Below are 21,817 nucleotides of genomic sequence, written 5' to 3'. Positions count from 1 at the left end.
TAAACAAAAACACTAGAGCAGAATTCCACTGTAAACAAAAACAAACACCATTCTAGAAAACACACCTTAAACTCCGAGATCATGGGGTTCTCACTCTGCTTTAGAGATGACAGATCCAAACGCCTCTGGTAGTCCTCCAGCCTCTGCAAACACACGTCAACATTGACATAAGACACAATTTCAAATGCACAATGAAATAATCTATGTGGATATAAAGCCCTTGGCTATTTAAAACAGAGAGACAGAGACGGAGCGAGACACAGAGAGAGAGGAAAGAAAGAAAGAAAGAAAGAAAGAAGAGAAACTAGATACCAGGTGACTCATCCCATAAAGTCCAGTATGGTGATGGGGGGGGATCTCACCTGCTTGTTCTCGGCCTCCTTCACCACCTGGTTCACGTAACTCAGGATCCGCCTGCAGCAGTCAGCCGCACTCTTAACCTTCTCCTTCTCTTCTGCCTCCTCTGCACACACACAGTGTGAGTGTTTTGAGGGTACGTGTGGGTTTGTTTACCTCTTTTTTAGTCAATGTCTAAGAGCAGACTATATTTGCTGTGTGCTGTGCTGTGCTGTGCATGTGTGTGTGTGAGTGTGTATATATGTTTGAGTACCTGTATATTTGGAGATGTTGTCCAGGAGCAGAGGATACTTGGTGAACCTCATCATCTCAGCAGGGATGATGTCCTTCAGCTGGAGTCGCCGACACAGGCGATTACTCTCAGCCTCCTGCACACACACACACACACACACACACACACACACACAAACACACCAGTTTGTGTGCTGAGCACAGGCTTGCTTGACTACATCTACCACAGATAACAATTGGGCCTGGTAATGTCTCTGTGAGTATGTGTGTGTGTGTGTGTGAGAGAGTGTGAGTGTGTCTGTGTGAGTGTGTGAGTCTCTCTCACCTGCATGAATGAGCTGAAGCGTGTGTCCTTCTTCTGCTTGGTCTTGATGAGCTCCAGGGCGAAGGGCTGGTTACTGCAGAAGGTGGCCACCGCCTGCTTCACCCGCTCCTCCTCACTGCTCCCAAACTGAGAGGGGGAGAGAGAGATAGAGAGAAAAAAGGAAGAAAGAAAGAAAGAAAGAAAGAAAGAAAGAAAGAAAGAAAGAAAGAGAGAGAGAGAGAGAGAGAGAAAGGGGGAGAGGAAGAGAGAGAAAGAGAGGATATGGGGAAGAAGAAGAGAGAGAGAAAGGAGGAGAGGGGGGGTAGAGAAAGAGAGTGGTGGAGGGGTGGAGAGAGAGGAAAGAGAGAGGAGGAAATAGAGGAAGAGAGAGAGAGGGGTGGAGGAAGTAAAAAAACAGAGGAAGAGGCAGAGTAGTGATAAAGAATGAAAGAGAGAGAAAGGAGAAAGAGAGAAAGGAGGAAGAGAGACCGGCAGAATGGGGTCAGTCTCAAGAGCCGTAGCAACATTCCAAAGCAACATGCCATGGCAACGCTTCTCTGTGTGTGCCGGAGGTGAGGGGAGTGGTGCCCATGACTGGTGGGTACTGGCTGTGAATGGTAGTGGGTGGGCACTGCCCCCCTAAAGCCATTCCTGCTGGCCTACACTTAGTGATGGGAGAACGTTCATGGAAGCAAACACACTCTGGGATCACAGCACACACACAACGGAAGATCGGTTGCACTAAAGAAACACACACACTAAGATCAGTTGTACTGAAGAAAACACACACACTAAGATCAGTTCCGCTGAAGAGAACACACAAACTAAGACCATCTACACACACTCTCAGACCAGAGCAGACCACGTCAGCTCCATGTCCATTTAAGGACCTGTTCATTGACCTTTGAAATGCAATGCTCCCTGAGGAAGTACACTTAGCCCCTGGCAATGTGACGTTTTTAAATGATTCCAACATTGACAAAGCCTTTTAAACTGGCTAATTATTATTTTACCTCTTTGTGTGTTTTTATTAAAGAGCACAATTATTTTATTAAGGTCAGTTCAAAGAAGTTCTCCAGTGCAGTGTGTGTTCTGCATACGAGAGCCATTACAATAGAGTACCGAAGCCATGACGTGCTGTTGCCATGGTAGCATTTTTTCTGGAGCCACAGAAATCAATCTAACCATAGTGGTGGCTTTCTTAATCTATTCAAACAATGACATTAATATTTTTTTTACACTGTAGGATTCACATACTACAATGTATATTCATCCCAAAACAATCAAATTCGTGACTAATTTTAACATGTGTTTCCTCCGTAAAAGAAACCTGCATTTAACTTCACAGCCTGCATTTAAAATCCTTAAATTCCCTGATATGTCTTGGTTTTACTTTTGAGGCAAATAAAAAATCTTAACAGTTCTTTGATAAAAGCAATATCCACTGGGATTTTGTTTCATACGGTCACACCTGTCAAGGGGTCTGTGTTATGTGGCTAAGCTGCTACTTAGCAGGTAAAACATAATTAAACCGCTTTAGCCTACATTTTGAAACCATCGTGTGAGGTAGAAACGATACAACATGTCTACACACAATGCTATTGATGACACCTCACCACCTGATTGTTTGGATCCAGAGGAACTGCGGTCATGGAAACAGTATGTCACACTTCAGCACTCCATGGGATTTGAAGAGAGGAAAGCACACAGCGTCTTACCCAGGCCAACAGGTCATCTCCAATCTGCTCGACCACAGGGCTGTCGTTCTTCTTGCGGATGGAGTTCATCTGGTCCGATATGGAGACTGCAACCAAAACACACAAGTGAGGATGGAGGCTTAGAAAGATGAGTGTGTGTGTGTGTGTGCATTAAATCACTACCTATTTTAAATAAAGAAACCTAGCACTATGAGCAGACGCCCCCCCCCCCCCCAAACACAAACACAGACATCACTAATATTCCAGTGAGTGTCTCCGTCTGTATGCAGCGTGTGTCCTGTACCATGCATCTGGATGATGTCCTCCAGGTTGGTGAAGATGCTTTTGACGTCAGCAGGGGGCAGTATGTTGTCTCGTGTGAGCTTCTGGTAGAAGACCGAGTCCAGCACCTTCAGCCTGCGCACGTGGGAGCGCTCTGTGTGGAACAGCTCTGCAGAGGGGACAACACAAAACGGCAGGGGTTTAGACACACATACACACACACACACACACACACACATCAGGGTTTTATACACACACAGACACACACACACACAGACACACACACACACAGACACACACACACCAGGAGTTTTGACACACACACACCAGGGGTTTTGACACACACACACACACCCAAACAAACACATTAGGGGTTGAGACACACACACACACACACACACACACACCAGGGTTTCATACAGATACAGACAGACACACACACACACACACCAGGGTTTCATACAGATACAGACAGACAGACACACACACACACACACACACACACACACACACACACACACACCAGGTGTTTAGACACAAAAACGCCTGTGCTCTGTGTTGTAACCACTAAAGTCGGACTGTACCCTTGTGTAACAGCATTTTGCACCTTATCAGGCACTGTATCCATTACATGCAAGTCAATGGAGGGTGCAGTTACCGTTGATGACTTCCTGTCTCTTGATCTGGTGGGGCGTTAGACTGGCCAGAACCTCGCGGGTCACCTGCTGCTGCCAGTTGGGTCGGTCCAGGTCAGAGTCCATCTCCGAGCCCTGGTCGTCCTCGCTCTGGGTCTCTGCCAAGCCCACCACATTCAGCCTGACACACACACACACAAACACACACAATGTCATCTTCATCATAATCATCATCCTCATCATCATCCTCACCATTCTTGCAAAGAAATACTGACCTTCTCAGCAGTTTGGGTGTACCTCCCTCCAGAAACCTGAGAAAGTAAAAGTAGGTGAGTCCAAGTCAGGATAATGTCCATGTTTGGCATTTGCCATTCGCTCTCCCAGATGTGTGTGTGCATGTGTCCATCTGTCACCTTCTGGTGTGTGTGTGTGTGTGTACACACCTGTCGCTGTCCCACTCATCCTTCTGTTGCTACTCCATATGTGTATGTGCATGCCTCTGTGTGTGTGTGTGTGTGTGTACACACCTGTTGTCGTTTGTCTCAACTGGAAGCTGCTTCGAGTGTGTGTCTGTGTCTGTGTGTGTGTGTGTGCATACCTGTCGCTATCACTCTCCACCTCCTGTAGCTGCTCCAGATGTATATGTGTGCATGTCTCTGTGTCTCTGTGTGTGTGTGTCTGTCTGTGTGTGTGTGTGTGTGTGTGTGTGCATACCTGTCGCTATCCCTCTCCTCCTCCTGGAGCTGCTCCAGGTTGCTGGGGCTGAGGTCTAGGCCGCTGGGCGGGGACAGTGGGCTGTCCATGGTGTCAGAGAGCAGTCCATCGGCCAGCCGCGATGCCCCAGAGAAGGGAGACATGCCTGGGGGGTGGGGGGGGTGGGTGAGACTTTAACATAGACTACAAACACAAACACCATCTATGCATCTACCAAGAAATCTAAACATTTTCATAATGGCCTGATGCCATGGCAGCAGTCATTGTGCAACAAGGGTGCTACAAAACTGAAATGCTACAGAAATGCCTCTTTTTCTGCCATGATCTGATTGCAGGTAAGCAACACAAGCACATCAGGTCTTTTTTACCCTGAAAGGATGTGTGTGTTGGGTTGCTCACTGCTCTCGGAGCTCCTTGGCAGAAGAGCCACTGGCGGGGTAAGGGTGTGTGTGTGTGTGTGTGTGTGTGTGTGTGTGTGTGTGTGTGTGTATGCTGCTCACCACTGTCGGAGTCTCTGGCGGTGGGGTCGGAGATGCCCCCGGTTGAAGGGCTGCAGAGGGGTGACCCGAAGAATCCGGCTGGGTAGGTGAGTTCTGAGCCCTCGCTGGACTGGCTGCCCCTCAGACGAATCCCGTCCAGCGGCTCCGACACGCCCATCACCGGCTGGGACAGCTGCTTCTGGGGACGCTGCTTACTCTGGTCCATCGCACGACCTACTGCTCCACACACACACACACACACACACACACACACACACACACACGCACGCACGCACACACACGCACACACACACACACACACACACACACACACACACACACACACACACACACACAGAGGTCAGGACACAAAAACAATTTCACCACTAAGAAAGGCAGCCTATGAATAATGGGCCCACGTAAAAAAATGTAAAAATTAAAGTCCATAAGAGGAATCCCGTGGGATCATGGGAGCTTACTTGACGTTGCATCATTGCGACTGAGACGCCTCTGTGGCCCGAGGATGCTGGGAAATCGAGTTTTCTTGACCTTCTCCTTCTCCTCTCCCTCTTTCTCTGGAGGCTTGGCGCTTTTCTATTTGAAGTGAAACAGCACAGGTGGGGTTAGCCGGACAGGGAAGAGAGAGCGTGCGCAGGGGAGAGTGTGTGTGCGCGGGGGAGAGTGTGTGTGCGCGGGGGAGAGTGTGTGTGCGCGGGGGAGAGTGTGTGTGCGCAGGGGAGAGTGTGTGTGCGCGGGGGAGAGTGTGTGTGTGTGTGCACAGACACAGGGACAAGGAGAGGATGACCAATCAAGCCTTACTTTGATCTTGGGCAGGAAGTTGATGCGGACCCGTTTGGACTCCAGGTTGCGCTGCTCCTTCACCCTGACACCCAAGTGCTTCATGTAGGTGAAGATCACATACTGCATGGTGGTGCTGCAGGGGTCAGGGGTCAGAGGTCATTTGTGCACAGGTGCATGCATATGTTGTGTTACAGAAATAGAGGTCGTAGAGGAATGTGCAGTGTGTGTGTGTTACAGAGAGAGGTATAAGAGAATGTGCAGTGTGTGTGTGTGTTACAGAGAGAGGTATAAGAGAATGTGCAGTGTGTGTGTGTGTGTGTGTGTGTGTGTGTGTGTGTGTGTGTGTGTGTGTGTGTGTTACAGAGAGGGATATAAAAAACTGTTCATTGTTGCTTGTGCCAGTCATCTCACCTCTTGTCTTCCTCTGTGGGCTGGGAGGTCAACCTGCGATGAAATCACATGAGTTAAAGGCCTGTCTCTTTCAAATACACGTGGTCATATATATACACATCCAGAGATCACCCTCTCTCACACACACACACACTCTCTTTGCATTACATCATCTGTGTGGAATACATGGGCACTCAAGTCTTGAAGCTTCAGATCACTGGTGTCTTACAACACTATTATATCCAGAGTTAGGCCAACATGCGACTTGAATAGAAAGTGATGCAATGCTGGCGTAAAGTGACATCGGTTACACAACCATGTAGCGTGTGTACTGTGGGGACGTGCCATGTGGAAACGACCCTGTGCGGAGTGTGTTATACACAAAGGGACTGGTGCGCTAAGAGAGACGAGAGAGTGGAGTGTTACTGGGACCTGTGTCCTCAGGCTTTTTTTTCTCTCTCTCTCTCTCTCTCTCTCTCTCTCTCTCTCTCTCTCTCAAATTGCGATAGTTTTTTGCATGCCTTCGTACCGCTGTCCTAAGGAACTTTTTAAAATGTTGTTGCATGTTCATGGTGTTGCCAAAGGAAGTAACAAAATACTCCCAAATAATCAGAGTTGTTAGCAGCACAATTAATTGCGGCCTTTCACGATTTGTGCAATTGCATTCGTTTAAATTGCGATTCCAATTAAAACATCCCTTCCTCCCTAACAAATCGACACAGAGCCTTATCAACCCTAGCGCCAGCCCACCCACCCACACACTTATGTATGACTACACAAAGCCTGATCAACTCCTTGACCCAATCCCATCTCCCTTCTCCTGCATGGAGACTGCAGAGTGAGTCCTGAGGTCCATATTTCTGCACAGAAAGGAGCTGCAGGATCTTTGCACAGAATTATCCAATTACCAGCTCCCTCGTAACTCACCACAGGGGGCGCTGGTGGTGATGCGCAGTTGGGTCAGTGAAATATGGATGAGGTGGGAAACGGGGCGCCAGTACGAGCCCATTATTGCAAGAAGACAATAGAAATAAAAAACACTATTCAAACATTGTATTTTCCTTGCATTCCATGTTTTTGAAAAGATCATTTTCAGGCATTATGACTGGAAGCTTTTTAAGCTAAGAGTTGTGCCAGAGAGGACCATTTAACTCTACTGCTGGGACCAACTAGAGACTTAGTCAGGCACACTGATGGACAGCCCCGGGGGCCTTTCAGTAAAGCGTAGGCAGAGTGCCACAGGGCCAGTGCAAAGGGCGTCCTACCAACGCACGCAGTCTTACACACCACACCAGAGGGTACGGCTCCTCAGGGCTCGGAGTCCATACCCTGGCTCTGAGTGTGTGTGTGTTCGTGTGTTTTTGTGCTTACAGTATGTCCTCTACCAAACCAGAGGGCACAGCTCCTCAGGGCTCAAGTCCATACGTGTGTGTTTGTGTGTGTGTGTGTGTGTGTGACAGTATGTCCTCCATCACACATTCCATGGAGCACTCAATCCATACTACTCTGTTTGTGCCAACACACACCAAGTGATCAAACACGTTGTGTCTACTCTACTTCACTTAGCACATCCTCCGTCTCGCCATTCTATTCTATTCTATTCTATTCTATTCTACTCTACTCTACTCTACTCTACTCTACTCTACTTCACTTAGCACATCCTCCGTCTCGCCATTCTATTCTATTCTATTCTACTCTACTCTACTCTACTCTACTCTACTCTACTCTACTCTACTTCACTTAGCACATCCTCCGTCTCGCCATTCCATTCCACTCTACTCTACTCTACTCTACTCTACTCTACTCTACTCTACTCTACTCTACTCTACTCTACTCTACTCTACTCTACTCTACTCTACTCTACTCTACTCTACTCTACTCTACTCTACTCTACTTCACTTAGCACATCCTCCGTCTCCACGGTGTTCTGATCTTCTCTGGACAGGAAGGTGACTGTGTGTATGTGCTCATGTTATGGTAGATTTTGGAATTCACCAGCCACAGCCACAGTGGCAGGTGGACAAAATATTTAATTTCCATCCCTTGTGTGTATGTGTATGTGTGTATACACTTACAGCAGGTCCTCTAGAGCAGGTGATGCTCTGTGTGTGTGTGTATGTGTGTGTGTGTGTGTGTGTGTGTTACAGCAGGACCTCTATCTTGCTGATGATGCTCTGTGTGTGTACACTTACAGCACGTCCTCTATCTTGCTGATGATTCTCTGTGTGTGTGTGTGTGTGTGTGTGTACACTTACAGCACGTCCTCTATCTTGCTGATGATGCTCTGTGTGTGTGTGTGTGTGTGTGTGTGTGTACACACACTTACAGCACGTCCTCCATCTTGCTGATGATGCTCTGTGTGTGTGTACATACACTTACAGCACGTCCTCTATCTTGCTGATGATGCTCTGTGTGTGTGTGTGTGTGTGTGTGTGTGTGTGTGTGTGTGTGTGTGTGTGTGTGTGTGTGTACACACTTACAGCACGTCCTCCATCTTGCTGATGATGCTCTGTGTGTGTGTGTGTGTGTGTGTGTGTGTGTGTGTACACTTACAGCACGTCCTCTATCTTGCTGATGATGCTCTGTGTGTGTGTGTGTGTGTGTGTGTACACTTACAGCACGTCCTCCATCTTGCTGATGATGCTCTGTGTGTGTGTGTACACTTACAGCACGTCCTCCATCTTGCTGATGATGCTCTGTGTGTGTGTGTGTGTGTGTGTGTGTGTGTGTGTGTGTGTGTGTGTGTGTGTGTGTGTGTACACTTACAGCACGTCCTCTATCTTGCTGATGATGCTCTCTGCACAGGACCGTTCTCTCTCCAGGGCCACTCGGTCTCTGAGCCGCTCCGTGTCCAGACGGGTCAGCTCCCCGTCAGCCAGCGTCAGGCCCATACTGCGCTTCTGCCTGTAACACACACACACACACACACACACACACGTATAAACCCAACATAAATACATACAAATAGGTCCTATGAATTAAAAAATGCTTACATAAATTCCATAGTACAATTAAACTGTGTCCCTGTCAAAGAAAACGGTATTGGTGTTTCACCTGAAGTCCTCTAGGTGGCGCTGTACGTCTGGTAGGAGTTTTTCCTGCATCTGCTGAATGTACTGTCTGTGCAGCTCCTCTGGAATCAGCTCAGGACGCCTTCTCTCTGGTACACGGACGCACAAACACACCAATTAGATGGGAAACAGGGCAAATTGAACAAGATTACATTTATAAAAGCAGTAAAAGTGGAAATATCCAAGGGGGATACTTCAGAGGCACTGAGCATAGTCTAGTTTAAAGGAACCGTATGTAAGAAATGTAATTCAATTAATCATAAAATGGCCCTGATTTGTCACTAGACATTAGGAAATCATGCTAATTTCAAATACTTATATCACTGACAACAGTAGTCCGGCCAGGATATCGTCATTTAAAAAAGTGAAGTTGCAGCCCTCAACTGATGTTGATGTTTACATATTTGTGTTTTAGCCTGATCCACCACCCTCCACCTATCTAGTAATCACAAAGTCAGTAGTGTTTCGGCATCTGGGTTGCCAGCTCTGCTCTAGTTACCACATATGCGGTGTACACCGCTCTACAGTATTTTGAAAGTGATTGTAGTACCAGTTTTGGCCAAAATCCTACATACGGTTCCTTTAACCTTTTTGCTTGTATAGGCACGCGCGCGCACACACACACACCCACACACACACACACACACACGTTCAGAGTATAGAGCTCATCGTGTGGTGTGGCACAGTGCTTGGAGGCAAGTTTGGTAATTAAGTAAACACTACACACATGAATCATAATTAAAGCCCCCCCCCCCCTTCCCACCGCTGTTCAGCCGAGAGGGGAGACATGATCTGTGGGGTAGGCCATCAAACACACACACACAAACATTAAAACATTCAAACACACTTAAACATGAACACACTCACACACAAACAGCACTGAACAAAACACACACACACACACACACACAGACAGACAGCCAGCCATAAACACAAACACACACACACTAAAACAACGCCTGGGGACACGATGGTGTAGACGGAACAGCTTGTTCTGAGGAGCTCATTACACATGTAGGAGACGACCGGCAGATGTGGAGCAGCAGTCAAAACTAACACACTCGGCCAGCGACAACTGCTATGTGAGTGTGTGTGTGTGTGTGTGTGCGCATGTGAGTGTGTGTGTGTTCACACTAACCCAGCTCCGAAGAAATGGACTCCGGAACCTGCACTTTCAAGTTCTGAAAAAAGAAAGAAAAAAAAAAGACAGAGAGCCCATTATTGCAAGAAGACAATAGAAATAAAAAAACACTATTCAAACATTGTTATATTTTCCTTGCATTCCATGTTTTTGAAAAGATCATTTCCAGGCATTACGACTGGAAGCTTTTTAAGCTAAGAGTTGTGCCAGAGAGGACCATTTAACTCTACTGCTGGGACCAACTAGAGACTTAGTCAGGCACACTGATGGACAGCCCCGGGGGCCTTTCAGTAATGCGTAGGCAGCATGCCTCAGGGCCAGTGCAAAGGGAAAGCCGATGCCTCAGTAGAACTTATTTAAATGCAGCCCCTGTCTAGATATACAGTATGTTATCAAAACACTTATTAATAAAAATCTGTGCAAATACTCGCTGTCTGTGGTGATCACCTGACTTGCTGTTGTGCACGTTCCCAAGTGAATGATAAGAGTCAACAAGAACTGCACTGTTTGCTTAGAGCTGCATGCTGAGAGAAGTTAGACTACAAACATGCACGTTATCACCATGAGACTGGATCTTTTATCATCCAGACAGTGCTATTCAAAGAGAATGCAAATTATTGCAAGGGGTAATACCATAGGGCTAATACAAGGTAGACACATCAATAGGGAAGAGACACAGTCTTCACTAAAGAGCTTTAGCCTCGCTGAGAATCATTCAGTTCCCATGGCAATGACAAAGCATGGCCAATAGTCATCAGAATGTTGACAAAAACGGTGCGAATTCCAGCTGGAACCAGAACTGATGGTTTCAGAGCTGAGGGTCTACAGGGGTGTGTGGATGGGCTGTCAAAGCCAAACAAAAGAGAGCTGCTAACATCTCCATGCAGGAGGGTTAAAGCCCTGCTCTAGTGAAGTCTCAGTAGTTAATTCAATCAAAAAAACCAAAACATGGCAGAACACATTCCTTATTTCTCCTAATCAACACATCAGTATTTGATCAAAGGCTGTCTGCATGAAAACCTTGAGGAGCTTTCTAGTTGTTCTACTGTGAATCCACAAAGTACTAACTACTCTACTTGTACTCCGGCAGCAACACTGAGGCACTGCAACGAGGTAAACAAGGACTCCACACATACTTCAGCGAACCTAAAAGAAGCCTGAGGCCATGTATGTGTATATGTATATGTATGTATATGTATGTGTCTGTGTGTGTGTGAGATGTGGACCCTCACCGCTCCTCGGTCGATAAAGATGGTGAGGAAGTCCATGAAGACCCGGCGTGTCTCCTTGGAGTTGGTCTGCTTGTACAACTCAGCATACAGGTAGCAGAGCTGAAGAGGAACAGAAGGGGGCAGAGGAGACTCAACATGTGATGGGTACACTACACACACACACACACACACACACACACACTCGCTGAATACACACACACACACACGCTGAATACACACACACACACACGCTGAATACACACACACACACACACACACACACTCTGAAGACACACACACATACACACTGAAAATACAAACAGACACACACTCACCAGAGGTACAGGGTCAAACTGTGACACCACGTGATGCAGGAAAGCAGCGAGATGGGCGGGCCGAGACTTCAGCAGATCAATGCTCTGGAAACAACTGCACTGGCCATTCACCTACACATACACCCACCCCCACACACACACACACACACACACACACACACGCACGCACGTGGAGATGCACAGAGAAAAAACAAACAAACAGCCATAAAGACACACACACACACACACACATACAATCAAGAAAAAAAAGACAGTGAAAACCAGCTCCTTAGAGAAGTAAATATACTTCCAATGTTCAGTCCAAATGTCAGGGGTTCGTACCTGGTCGGGTTCAGAGTCAAAGTAGTCATCCTCTGCTCCAATAATCTGGGGGCCTGGACGAGACGAGGGGCTCCCCACCGCTGCTTGGGGGTCCTGATTGAGATTATAACACACACACACCCCGCCACATTTCAAGACACACTCTACCAAGGTTACTGTGCTTTACAGTAGATTGCGTACATGATCAAAATAATGTGTGCTGACCAGGACTATGTTGCCTTCTCCACCCAGTACTAAGTGGTGTGTGCTTTGAGTGTGTGTGCACAAGATGACCAGCTCTACGAGAGGTCCTGGATGTAAGGTTGTCTTGTGTTTGTGTGCCTGTGTGCTAACCAAATCTGCGCTACCCTTTATAGGCGTTTTTTCGTCTAAACAGTTATAAGAACTTCTAACTGGAAAGGCTACCCCTAGAACCACAAAGCTTTTTTGCATGTTTGCATTCACACACACAGAGAGAGAGAGAGAGAGAGAGAGAGAGAGAGAGAGAGAGAGAGAGAGAGAGAGAGAGAGAGAGAGAGAGAGAGAGAAGAGAGAGAGAGGAGAGAGAGAGAGAGAGAGAGAGAGAGAGAGAGAGAGAGAGGAGAGACTGACCAGGTCTGCGTTATCCTCAGTGTCTGCTTCCGGAGAGTTCCAGGATGTGAGGCTGTTTCGTGGCGCAGTGCGGGGGCTGTCAGTGGGGGTGGAGCCTCTGAGGGCCCCATCTCTAGACCCCGCCCCAACTGGGGAACTGAAGGGCCGGTAGTTCTGCTGCAGAGACATGACACAACACACACACACACACACAAAGTATTCAGCTTAGTAACAAACCTGGGCAAGCTGAGTTTTTGGTGAAGATCTCTACTGAAGTTTAATAGGACTGGTTTCGTTAGGACCAGTTTATTAAGACTGGCTTAGTTTGGACCGTTTCGTTAGGACTGGTTCATTAAGACCAGGTAGTTAGGACCAGTTTTGTTAGGATCAGTTTAGTTAGAACTGGTTTAGAACACAGATGGTGCTGGGGTTAATGACACAGAAAGGACTGTGTGAGTCTGTGTGTGTGTGTGTGTGTGTGTGGGGGGGGGGGGGGGGGGAGTCTTACATGGCCACTCCAGACACCGTCAGTGTTGCTGCCCTGGTCCCATTCAACCACACCACCTTCATCACTGTCCAAACACTGGCCATCCTGCAACACACGCACACACACTTAGATGCACTGACCTTAGGCTCATATACAGGGTTTCTGCAGGGTTCAGTCAGTCAAATGTAAGACTTGTTAAGACCTTTTTATGACCATTATGATCTAAATTTATGACCCACACGAATTACGAAAAATAACAGTTATTAAAATTCCCTTCAAAATATTTTTTCGGACGGTGTTAGTGTCTGGGAACATTGTTTGGAAAAGTTTGGCTAGATCTTCATTCCCGTTGTACAAGTGATGTTTGGTCACGGTATTCAACATCCACAGGATCTCCGCTTTCAAGGTGGAGGTTGATCCGAACCCACTGTGTGTGCAACTGGAGACGACACAGACCGATTGTTTGTAACGGATAATACCGATTGTTAGTAACGGGTTTGAGCCAACTACTAAACGCACCGTCTTCGAGCCATACTGTAGCTGATGGCTTATGTCATATGTTTCTATTTCATCTTTTGGCATTCATATCAACTTTCTACAGCTCTGGAAAACATCAGGAGACCACTTCACATTTGTCTGATGTCATCCTACGGTTGCGGAGTGACATTCGAATGAGTTGACGGTCATATTCAAATTTGCAGCGGTGTCTTAAATTTTGAATATGACCATCAATTCATTAAAAAAAATCTGAAAAATGTGCAGTGGTCTTTTAATATACAGCCCTGGAAAAAATTTTGTTAATAATTTCTGGTATTTTATGATCTGCATAATTAGTAATAGCTAAAGATTTAGTAATTTGAATACTTTATTGTTAATACATTGGTGGAGTGTAGGTCTAATTGAGTGCCTGTCACTTTAAGAAGAATGTAAAAAGTAATTAGCCGTCAGTCTCACAGTTTTAAGCTAGTGGAAAATAGTTGCGCACAGTGCAAGGATATGTGGATGCAAATCATTGTGTTTTCAATGTCATTAGATAAATAAATGTTCAAATAACTAACAAGCCAAAGAAAATCTTTCTGGGATCATGGAAGAGATGGAAGTGTCTTGCAATGTTCATTTCTATGATTTTGGTGAGTTTGTCAATAGGCTGTGTAGCCTATTTCTAAAATGTCATTAAACCCAACAGTAGACCTAAATGAACTAAATTCCATAGCCTAGGTAGGGTAGCAACACAAACTTGAGAGGTGCATTTCACCAAATCAACTTAGCATTAGCTAGGCTATTATTTGTTGCTTTGCAGTCACAGTATCACACACATGACAGCTGCAGGTTAAGAGCTGCATGTGTGTGTGAGGGGAAAAGACAAATAGGCTACGGTAAGCACTAGAAGCATGCTTTGCGCACACGGACATTAAATATGCATCTTATTGCGAAACACTGTCATTCTTATTGAACATAATCGCCGGAATTTCACAGAAACCCGCTTCAACCCTCTCTGGTGCAACACTTGACCATAGACTGTAACTGCACTGCCGTATGGACCTTGTAGTTGTGGAATGCTGTGACGACACCCAGATTCCTCAGACAGAACTACAGTACAACAAGCGGAATGGATGAATGCCGCCGCCAGCGCATTTCTCGTGGGGGAAAAAGCGATGGTAGCCTAGAACCGTTGAATGAACCAATTTATGAATTTAAGACTAAGGAAAATCCGACTTCTTAGGGCCTAAAATTCTTATATCAAATTTAAGACTTTTTATTACTTAGTTAGTGTGTGCTTCACCTCACTGTGTGTTCACTAATTCACGGATGGGATAAATACAGAGACCAAATTCCTTTTATACTTGGCCTACGAACCTAATTTACATTTTTACATTTACTTTTTATGACCATGCGGAAACCCTGATGTAATTTTAGAATAGCCTATATTCATGAGTGATCAAACCACTCAAACCACACACACACACACCTGCGTAGCTGCGGTGGCTTTGCTGATCTGGTCCTGCAGATGTGGAATGTGCTTCTGCGCCTCCTGGATCTCACGTGCAAGTTTGGGGGAGGGGTTCCGACTGTACTCCTGCTTCAAGGACTAAACGTCACAAGACAGACTTAATAGCTGGTGTGTTGGGTGTGTGTGTGTGTGTGTGTGTGTGTGTGTGTGTGTGTGTGTGTGTGTGTGTGTGTGTGTGTATATTCTCATACCAAGCATGTGTGTAATGCATCAAAAGTTCATCTGGTGTCAGGTAAAGACCAGTGCACTCACACCCTTTCTCTCTCACACACACACACACACACGGCCCCCACATAGACTTTTAGGCCCCCTCCCATACTGCACTCAGGTGTCCTACACTAGTGCGTCCTACACCAACTGTGGTCCTACTGAGGCCAGGGTCTACCAAATATTACCAGACCTTACAGAAGGTAGATTAGGATGCAGGCTCCATCATGTGATCATGTGTCCTTTCTTAAGGAGCATGCATATCGGCAAAGACACATTTCTGTACAGTACAGTGACACACACTGAACAAGCCATTTACCATTGGTCTATGCTGTATTGTAAGAACCCAGTGCAGTAGTGTGTGTGTGTGTGTGTGGCGGTGTATTTGGCTGTGAGAAAATGTGTTCCTGAGTCCTCTATCAGCCTGAGGGTAGTAGACCACTCTCACCACAAGATAAACTTGGTGTTGTGTGCATGTGTCTGTGTGTTGGTTTCTGGGCTGTTGTGAGCACATTAGTAGCCAGTCGAGTCGTGAGTTTCTGTTTCCACTGACCTGTGTGGTTGGGTGCCAAAAACTCAACTATTCTCACACGCACACAGACAAGCATACATGGATGTATACATAAACAAACACACGCACACGCACACACACACAAAAAAAAACACAAACTAGGGCTGCCCTAATATCGCAATATGAACCTAAATCATGGCTACAAGTAAATGTGCACAGTTAATCTTGTCACATTTATGACTTTTATATTCATGTCATCCTCCATGCCACTTCTGATTGGTGAGCATGCCTAGCATGTGAGGAGCACAGCAATTCTGATTGGTGAGCTTCACAGCCGATCAGAAGTGCTGTGCTTGGCATGCACTAGGCATGTTCCCCAATCAGAAGTAACACAACTTAAAGAGACATTTGAAATATTGAACTGAATCAATTAACTGACATTCAAAAATCCTATAGCAAATCACAAGATTTTTAAGATATTTTTAAGATATTTTCCCCAAATCTAATACAGGCACAAACATACAGCATACAAAAACACAGACACAAACCCTCAAACACATAGACAGATGTGCATCAACACACACAGATACAGACACACACACAGACACAGACACACACACTTAAAGCATATCTGTGGCACTGAAGCTGCCAATTAGTCTCAACAGGAAGCTTCACTCTTATCGGCAAGGCACACACCAAACGTTCCTGCTAGTCAACGCCAGGCTCTGAAAATAGTTCAGTTTGCCCGTAGCGTCTCTCTCTCTCTGTCTCTCACACACACACACACACACAGTACACAACTCTCACTTAAACATCTCACTTCACACTCAGCACAACAGTATGGCACCGTCGCCACGGTTACCGTCGGCAGAGACGACGGCACCCATTCACAACCCTTCCCTTCTCTGCCTACCCTCATTCTCACCCAACAATAATAATTAGCATTAGCACCCGAGCGCTAACCTGTAACTCCAGCAGCCCCTTCGACAACATCCTCTGCAAGATGTCAACCTTTTGGCTGTGTGCGCTGCTGTTCTCTTCCTGTTAGGAGGGAGGGAGGGAGGGAGGGAGAGAGAGAAGGAGCAAGAGAGACAGCGAGAGAGAGAGAGAGGAATACAGGAGGGTTGGCCAGGGCATGACACCCATGTTAAGCAGATGGTGGAGAGTGAAGGAATGAGAGAGAAGGTAAGAAAAACAGAGAGAGAAAGAGAAAGAGAGGGGGGAGGGGGTAACAGAGAGGGAGGAGAAACGCCAAGCAACAGAGTGAGTGAGTGGCTTCAGAACAATCCACAGGGAGGGCGGAAAAATCATAACAAACATGACTCAACTACAGAATAATACACACATACACACCACTAATCCATTCAGAGATAGATAGAGAGATCCACATAGACCTGAACAGGTTTATGGATGGTGGATACGTTTTAAAGAGACGACACACTTACACCTGAACAGGTTTATGAATGGTGGATACGTTTTAAAGTGCGCCTCATAAACTTCAACAGGTTTGTGGGCAGGACTAGTACATACAGGTTAGGCTTGATAGTCACAGGTTAAAACCAACACAACACACAAGGTTTGAAAATCAACACACATACACCTGAACAGGTTTAAGAATGAGGGAAAAAAAAAATACAGGGGGAAATACACACAGACAATATTAAGGATGACGGGTAAGAGAGATAACAACAAGTAGTTTAGACTTCAAACAGGTATGACTACAGATGTTGCTGAGGCTACAGACAGGTGACAGGTGACAGATCTGATGTCATACTACAGAGAGAAAGAAGTGAGACTGCAAAAACAGGTCAGACTGGTGTGTGTGTGTGTGTGTGCGCATGTGCCTGGTGTGTGTGTGTGTGTGCATGTGCCTGGTGTGTGTGTGTGTGCATGTGCCTGGTGTGTGTGTGTGTGCGTGTGTGTGTGTGTGTGTGTGTGCGTGTGCCTGGTGTGTGTGTGTGCATGTGCCTGGTGTGTGTGTGTGTGTGTGCATGTGCCTGGTGTGTGTGTGTGCATGTGCCTGGTGTGTGTGTGTGCATGTGCCTGGTGTGTGTGTGTGTGCATGTGCCTGGTGTGTGTGTGTGTGTGCATGTGCCTGGTGTGTGTGTGTGTGTGTGTGTGTGTGTGTGCGCGCGTGCGGTCTTACCCAGGCGTGCAACGGCGAGGCGGGGGGCTCTGCGGTGCTGAAGCCCCTCTCCCCGGCCATGGTGGGGGTGGAGAGGGGAGAGGAGACGGCCGAGCCCCCCAGCGTGGAGGACAGCTCGCCATCGCCCTCTGTCAGCGGAATCTGGGGCAGCCCAGGGGGACGCCCCAAAACAGTGAGGGCCACATACGAGCCCGCTGCCGAGAGCAGGAGAGGGGAGGAGAGACAAGCAGAGAGTCACAGGCATATCAGCGTCATAATCCGCCTACACACACACACAGTTCGGGTAATACTTCAAGTTGTCAAGGTTGTTATGCTTGTCTATGTTCAGTCCTATTTTGCGGTTTTAAAACCTGCGCTTTAATATTGTTTTGGAAACTAAACTTCCTGAGCTCACAAACAGTGAACATACAAATTACCAAACAGACACACACCCTATCAAGTATGAGGAGCAGAGAAGATGGAATAGGTTGTGGTGGAATCTTATAATGTACTGTAGCTGGCCATACTTACATTTTATCAACTTGACAACCTCCACATGATTTGATTGTGTTACTAAGGTCCCGTTAACCTAAACACCACAACAACAACAACAACAACAACATTAATGCAAATTCCAGAGAACAAAACAGATAAACAATAAAACAATATAGCCGCATCATGGCTTTCCCAAGAAATGACTTCCTGTTATTATGTCGTCAGAGATACTTGTCATATGGGTAGATGCCCATCAGGGGGCAGTATAGACAGGTGAAAAACATGCATGGCATGGATGTTATATCTGTGTGTGTCTAGACAGACAGGGGAAGAAAAAAAAAAACATGTACAAGTGCATGTAGAGAGAGTCTGTGCACGTGTGTGTGTGTGCGCGCGCGTGTGCGTGTGTGTGTGTGTGCGCGTGTGCGTGCGCGAGTTCAGGTACATATGTGTGAGCATGCATGTTGACAGAGGAGAGGTGCAGTGCACACAGGGCATGTACAACAGGAGGTATCTGGGAGGTTCAGGCTCCATAAAGCAACTTAATGATCCTATCAGCCATCTCGAGGCCAGTACACAAGCGTGTATGTGCGTATGTCTCTCTCTCTCTATGTACATGTGTGTGTGTGTCTCTGTCTGTCTGTCTCTCTCTCTGTCTGTGTGTGTGTGTGTGTGTGTGTGTGTGTGTGTGTGAGCAAAGGCACCTTAATGATCCTGTCCCCCGTCTGAACACCAGCTCGCATAGCAGCTCCATCTGAAGCAGGGGAGGAAAAAACACAGGCAAACATTAAGACACCTACACCCTAAAAGTGGTCCTCAAGAGTTCTGCAACAACACCTTATGATTTAAACATTTTAATATAACTCCCACCTCTTCAACACTCCAGAGCTACCCTAAAGACTCCTACAAACATTGCTACAAATTATATAATCGAAGCATATTATGCATGATGAATCTAATAATCTAATGTATTCATAAAGTCTCTGAATAGCCATATCTGTCAATTCAAACCAGAATAGCACTGACTTTGCATGGTAATGTTAACCGGCCATGAAAGACAATCTTATGGCTGACAGAGAAAAAAAAAGACCTACAGGACGACCAGTTTCCTTATTAAGCCTCGCCCTGGGCTCAAAGAGAACCTTCAAGCACTTTGAAAAGAATACCCATCTTTTCTCTTGATTAGCTGTATGAGTGCATCGTACCTAGGGATGGGCATTGTTAAGAAATTATCAATATCGATGCCATTGTCAGGTCTGCTTATCGATGCGATTTCTTATCGATTCCTATGCCATTTGCTGAACACTTATAGGATGGCTTTGAGAGTTGTTGGCTTTGAACTTCTAATTTAAAGTGGTTTTAGAGAATGAATATCAAGTGTGCAATATCAATACAGAAGTTGAATGCTTTAAAATGTCAATTTCGCATACTGTGACGTGCCGAGACGCGGGAATGGATGGGACAGAACGGAACATTGGGAATCGTTAGTGAAATCTTAACGTTAAAGGGACACCAGGCAAGCCTGATACTTTTTCTCTACGAAACTCCCCCTCACTTGGTCTGAAGCTCTTTTCCTTTTCTTTGCATCTTCCATCAAGGGGTTTCGCTGCTTCTTCGCCGGCTCTGCCATTATACACACGTTTGCAACAATCTCTAGCGTTTTGTTAGCTTGCCTCTGTGCTGTAAACTGATCCTGCTTCGGTCGGCGGGTAGGATACACCGAACTTGCAAATGGGATATTCTTCCTACAGGCAGTAGGGGTGGGCGAGAAAGCCTTCATTCGCCCCGTAATGAGTCATTTAACCATATACCGACTTACGAAGATGATTAATTAACACAAAAACGTTGCCTGGTGGCGATTCCAATGGATCGGAACATTTGGAACCAGTTCCAAAACGAAACCTGGAACCTAATCGTACCTCACCTGTGTCGCTTTGCATAACAGCATGTGGCATCTGAGGACTAAATGTAAAGAGTGGTCACACGCTCAAACCGTCCATGCAAAACTATTTTCTTTTATTTCGACCAACGTGCCATCGTTTTCTACACCTTAATCAGGGTCAAAGAGGGTTTTCTTTGTTTTCAATCAGTTGATCACCTCAGCTAAGTGTGCATTTACCAACTACATTAGACTAAATGTAAATGTAACCATGTAACAAATAGACTAAATGTAAATGTAACCATGGATGCCCCCCCCCCTCTGCTGGCTTTTATGAAGCCTGGTGTGTGTGTGTGTGTGTGTGTGTTAGTGTGCGGCCTGCTAAGTGATCCTCGGGCGGGAACATGATTAAGTGATACTGGGCTGGGAAACTAATCCCCCTGTGTGCTTTAGAGTGGCCAACATCTGCCCCGACTCAGACATGCACACACTCTCACATCAAAGAGACAGACACCACACAGCTGCAACTACACACACACACACACACCAATCACAGGAGCTCCTACTGCCAGTACTAACTTCACAGACCAATCATCAAAGCTCTTACTGAAACGCTAAACCACATGAAGCAGCAAGGAGCTGAAACTGATCCTGTAGTAGCCTAAACAGAAGAGAGTTCTTACTTACACTATACTCACTATACACAAAATAAGATTACGCTATAAACAGCACTCAACAGAGCAATACATGCTGGACATCTCCAAATATCTCCAATTTACTCCTTATGGCATAAAGGACATGCTCCACCACACATACATAATTTTAGCAAACCCTGATTGATTGATTGATTGATTGATTAGCTGCTGTGTGTTCCTGGGAAGAACATGTCTTCATTTCTAAACTGCTAGATAATTTCACGACTGCAGGGACTATGGAGAAACGTGAGAAACCACATAGAAGATTTCCCTATTATGATGCACCTCATTTCCTCTAATCCTTCCCTACTGAGTCCGAGTAGCCACGTTTACGTAGACAGTTTTTTTTTGTCATTCCAATTAAACTATTACGATTGAAAAATCTGTGCTGTCTATTTACATGGGGTACGTTCTATTCCGATCAGCTGCTCTCAAGCGCTTTAGAATCTTTGATCGGAATAGTAGTCATTGCCTACTTTTCCTTGAGAAGATACAGCAGTCAATCCGAATGACCATATACATGCTGTTCAATCGGACAGGAACGGACTACACCACCTCTTTCATTCCGATTAAAATTCTGATGGGATCAGGAATTTTCATTCCGATTGAGGTGTTTATATGACTATTTTTATTCCGATTGAGCCGTTATTCCGTTTGTAATCGGAATAGAAGTGTCCATGTAAACGTGGCTAGTGACAGTGTCACATTGAGAGCGTCCAGGTATTAGGCTGCTGGGAGAGATCTGTTCTACTCAAAGGAAGCATAAGGCTATGCTCCAGCCAGGCTCATTTTCTCTATGCAAAAAAATTGGCACTGCTTCCTAGATGCCTAGTCAGCCAGCGCAGTATTGCTACAATCACACACACAC

At 46.0% G+C, this 21,817-nt stretch overlaps 1 protein-coding gene across 4 annotated transcripts in view; it reads right to left on the bottom strand.

Moving 5' to 3' along the window:
• arhgef12a (Rho guanine nucleotide exchange factor (GEF) 12a) overlaps positions 1-21,817 on the bottom strand; it is a 66,023-nt gene that overhangs the window by 7,926 nt on the left and 36,280 nt on the right. For all 4 annotated transcript variants that reach the window (XM_042067033.1, XM_042067032.1, XM_042067034.1 and 1 more), the window contains 26 exons: positions 19,080-19,129; positions 18,412-18,469; positions 17,902-18,095; positions 16,719-16,796; positions 14,996-15,115; positions 13,048-13,131; positions 12,561-12,716; positions 11,970-12,062; positions 11,649-11,759; positions 11,335-11,433; positions 10,100-10,142; positions 8,945-9,050; positions 8,657-8,794; positions 5,912-5,944; positions 5,519-5,633; positions 5,179-5,293; positions 4,721-4,936; positions 4,221-4,365; positions 3,782-3,817; positions 3,530-3,687; positions 2,894-3,040; positions 2,611-2,696; positions 914-1,039; positions 611-725; positions 363-463; positions 66-143 (listed from right to left, as the gene is read on the bottom strand). In XM_042067033.1, coding sequence (XP_041922967.1) covers positions 66-143; positions 363-463; positions 611-725; positions 914-1,039; positions 2,611-2,696; positions 2,894-3,040; positions 3,530-3,687; positions 3,782-3,817; positions 4,221-4,365; positions 4,721-4,936; positions 5,179-5,293; positions 5,519-5,633; positions 5,912-5,944; positions 8,657-8,794; positions 8,945-9,050; positions 10,100-10,142; positions 11,335-11,433; positions 11,649-11,759; positions 11,970-12,062; positions 12,561-12,716; positions 13,048-13,131; positions 14,996-15,115; positions 16,719-16,796; positions 17,902-18,095; positions 18,412-18,469; positions 19,080-19,129 — 2,801 coding nt within the window. The remainder of the gene's footprint in view (positions 1-65; positions 144-362; positions 464-610; positions 726-913; positions 1,040-2,610; positions 2,697-2,893; positions 3,041-3,529; positions 3,688-3,781; positions 3,818-4,220; positions 4,366-4,720; positions 4,937-5,178; positions 5,294-5,518; positions 5,634-5,911; positions 5,945-8,656; positions 8,795-8,944; positions 9,051-10,099; positions 10,143-11,334; positions 11,434-11,648; positions 11,760-11,969; positions 12,063-12,560; positions 12,717-13,047; positions 13,132-14,995; positions 15,116-16,718; positions 16,797-17,901; positions 18,096-18,411; positions 18,470-19,079; positions 19,130-21,817) is intronic.

This window comes from Alosa sapidissima, chromosome 17 (assembly GCF_018492685.1).
Source record: "Alosa sapidissima isolate fAloSap1 chromosome 17, fAloSap1.pri, whole genome shotgun sequence".
Lineage (NCBI taxonomy): Eukaryota > Metazoa > Chordata > Actinopteri > Clupeiformes > Clupeidae > Alosa > Alosa sapidissima.
The sequence above is the reverse complement of the archived record's forward strand: the minus strand, read 5'-3'. Positions and strand labels throughout refer to the sequence as shown.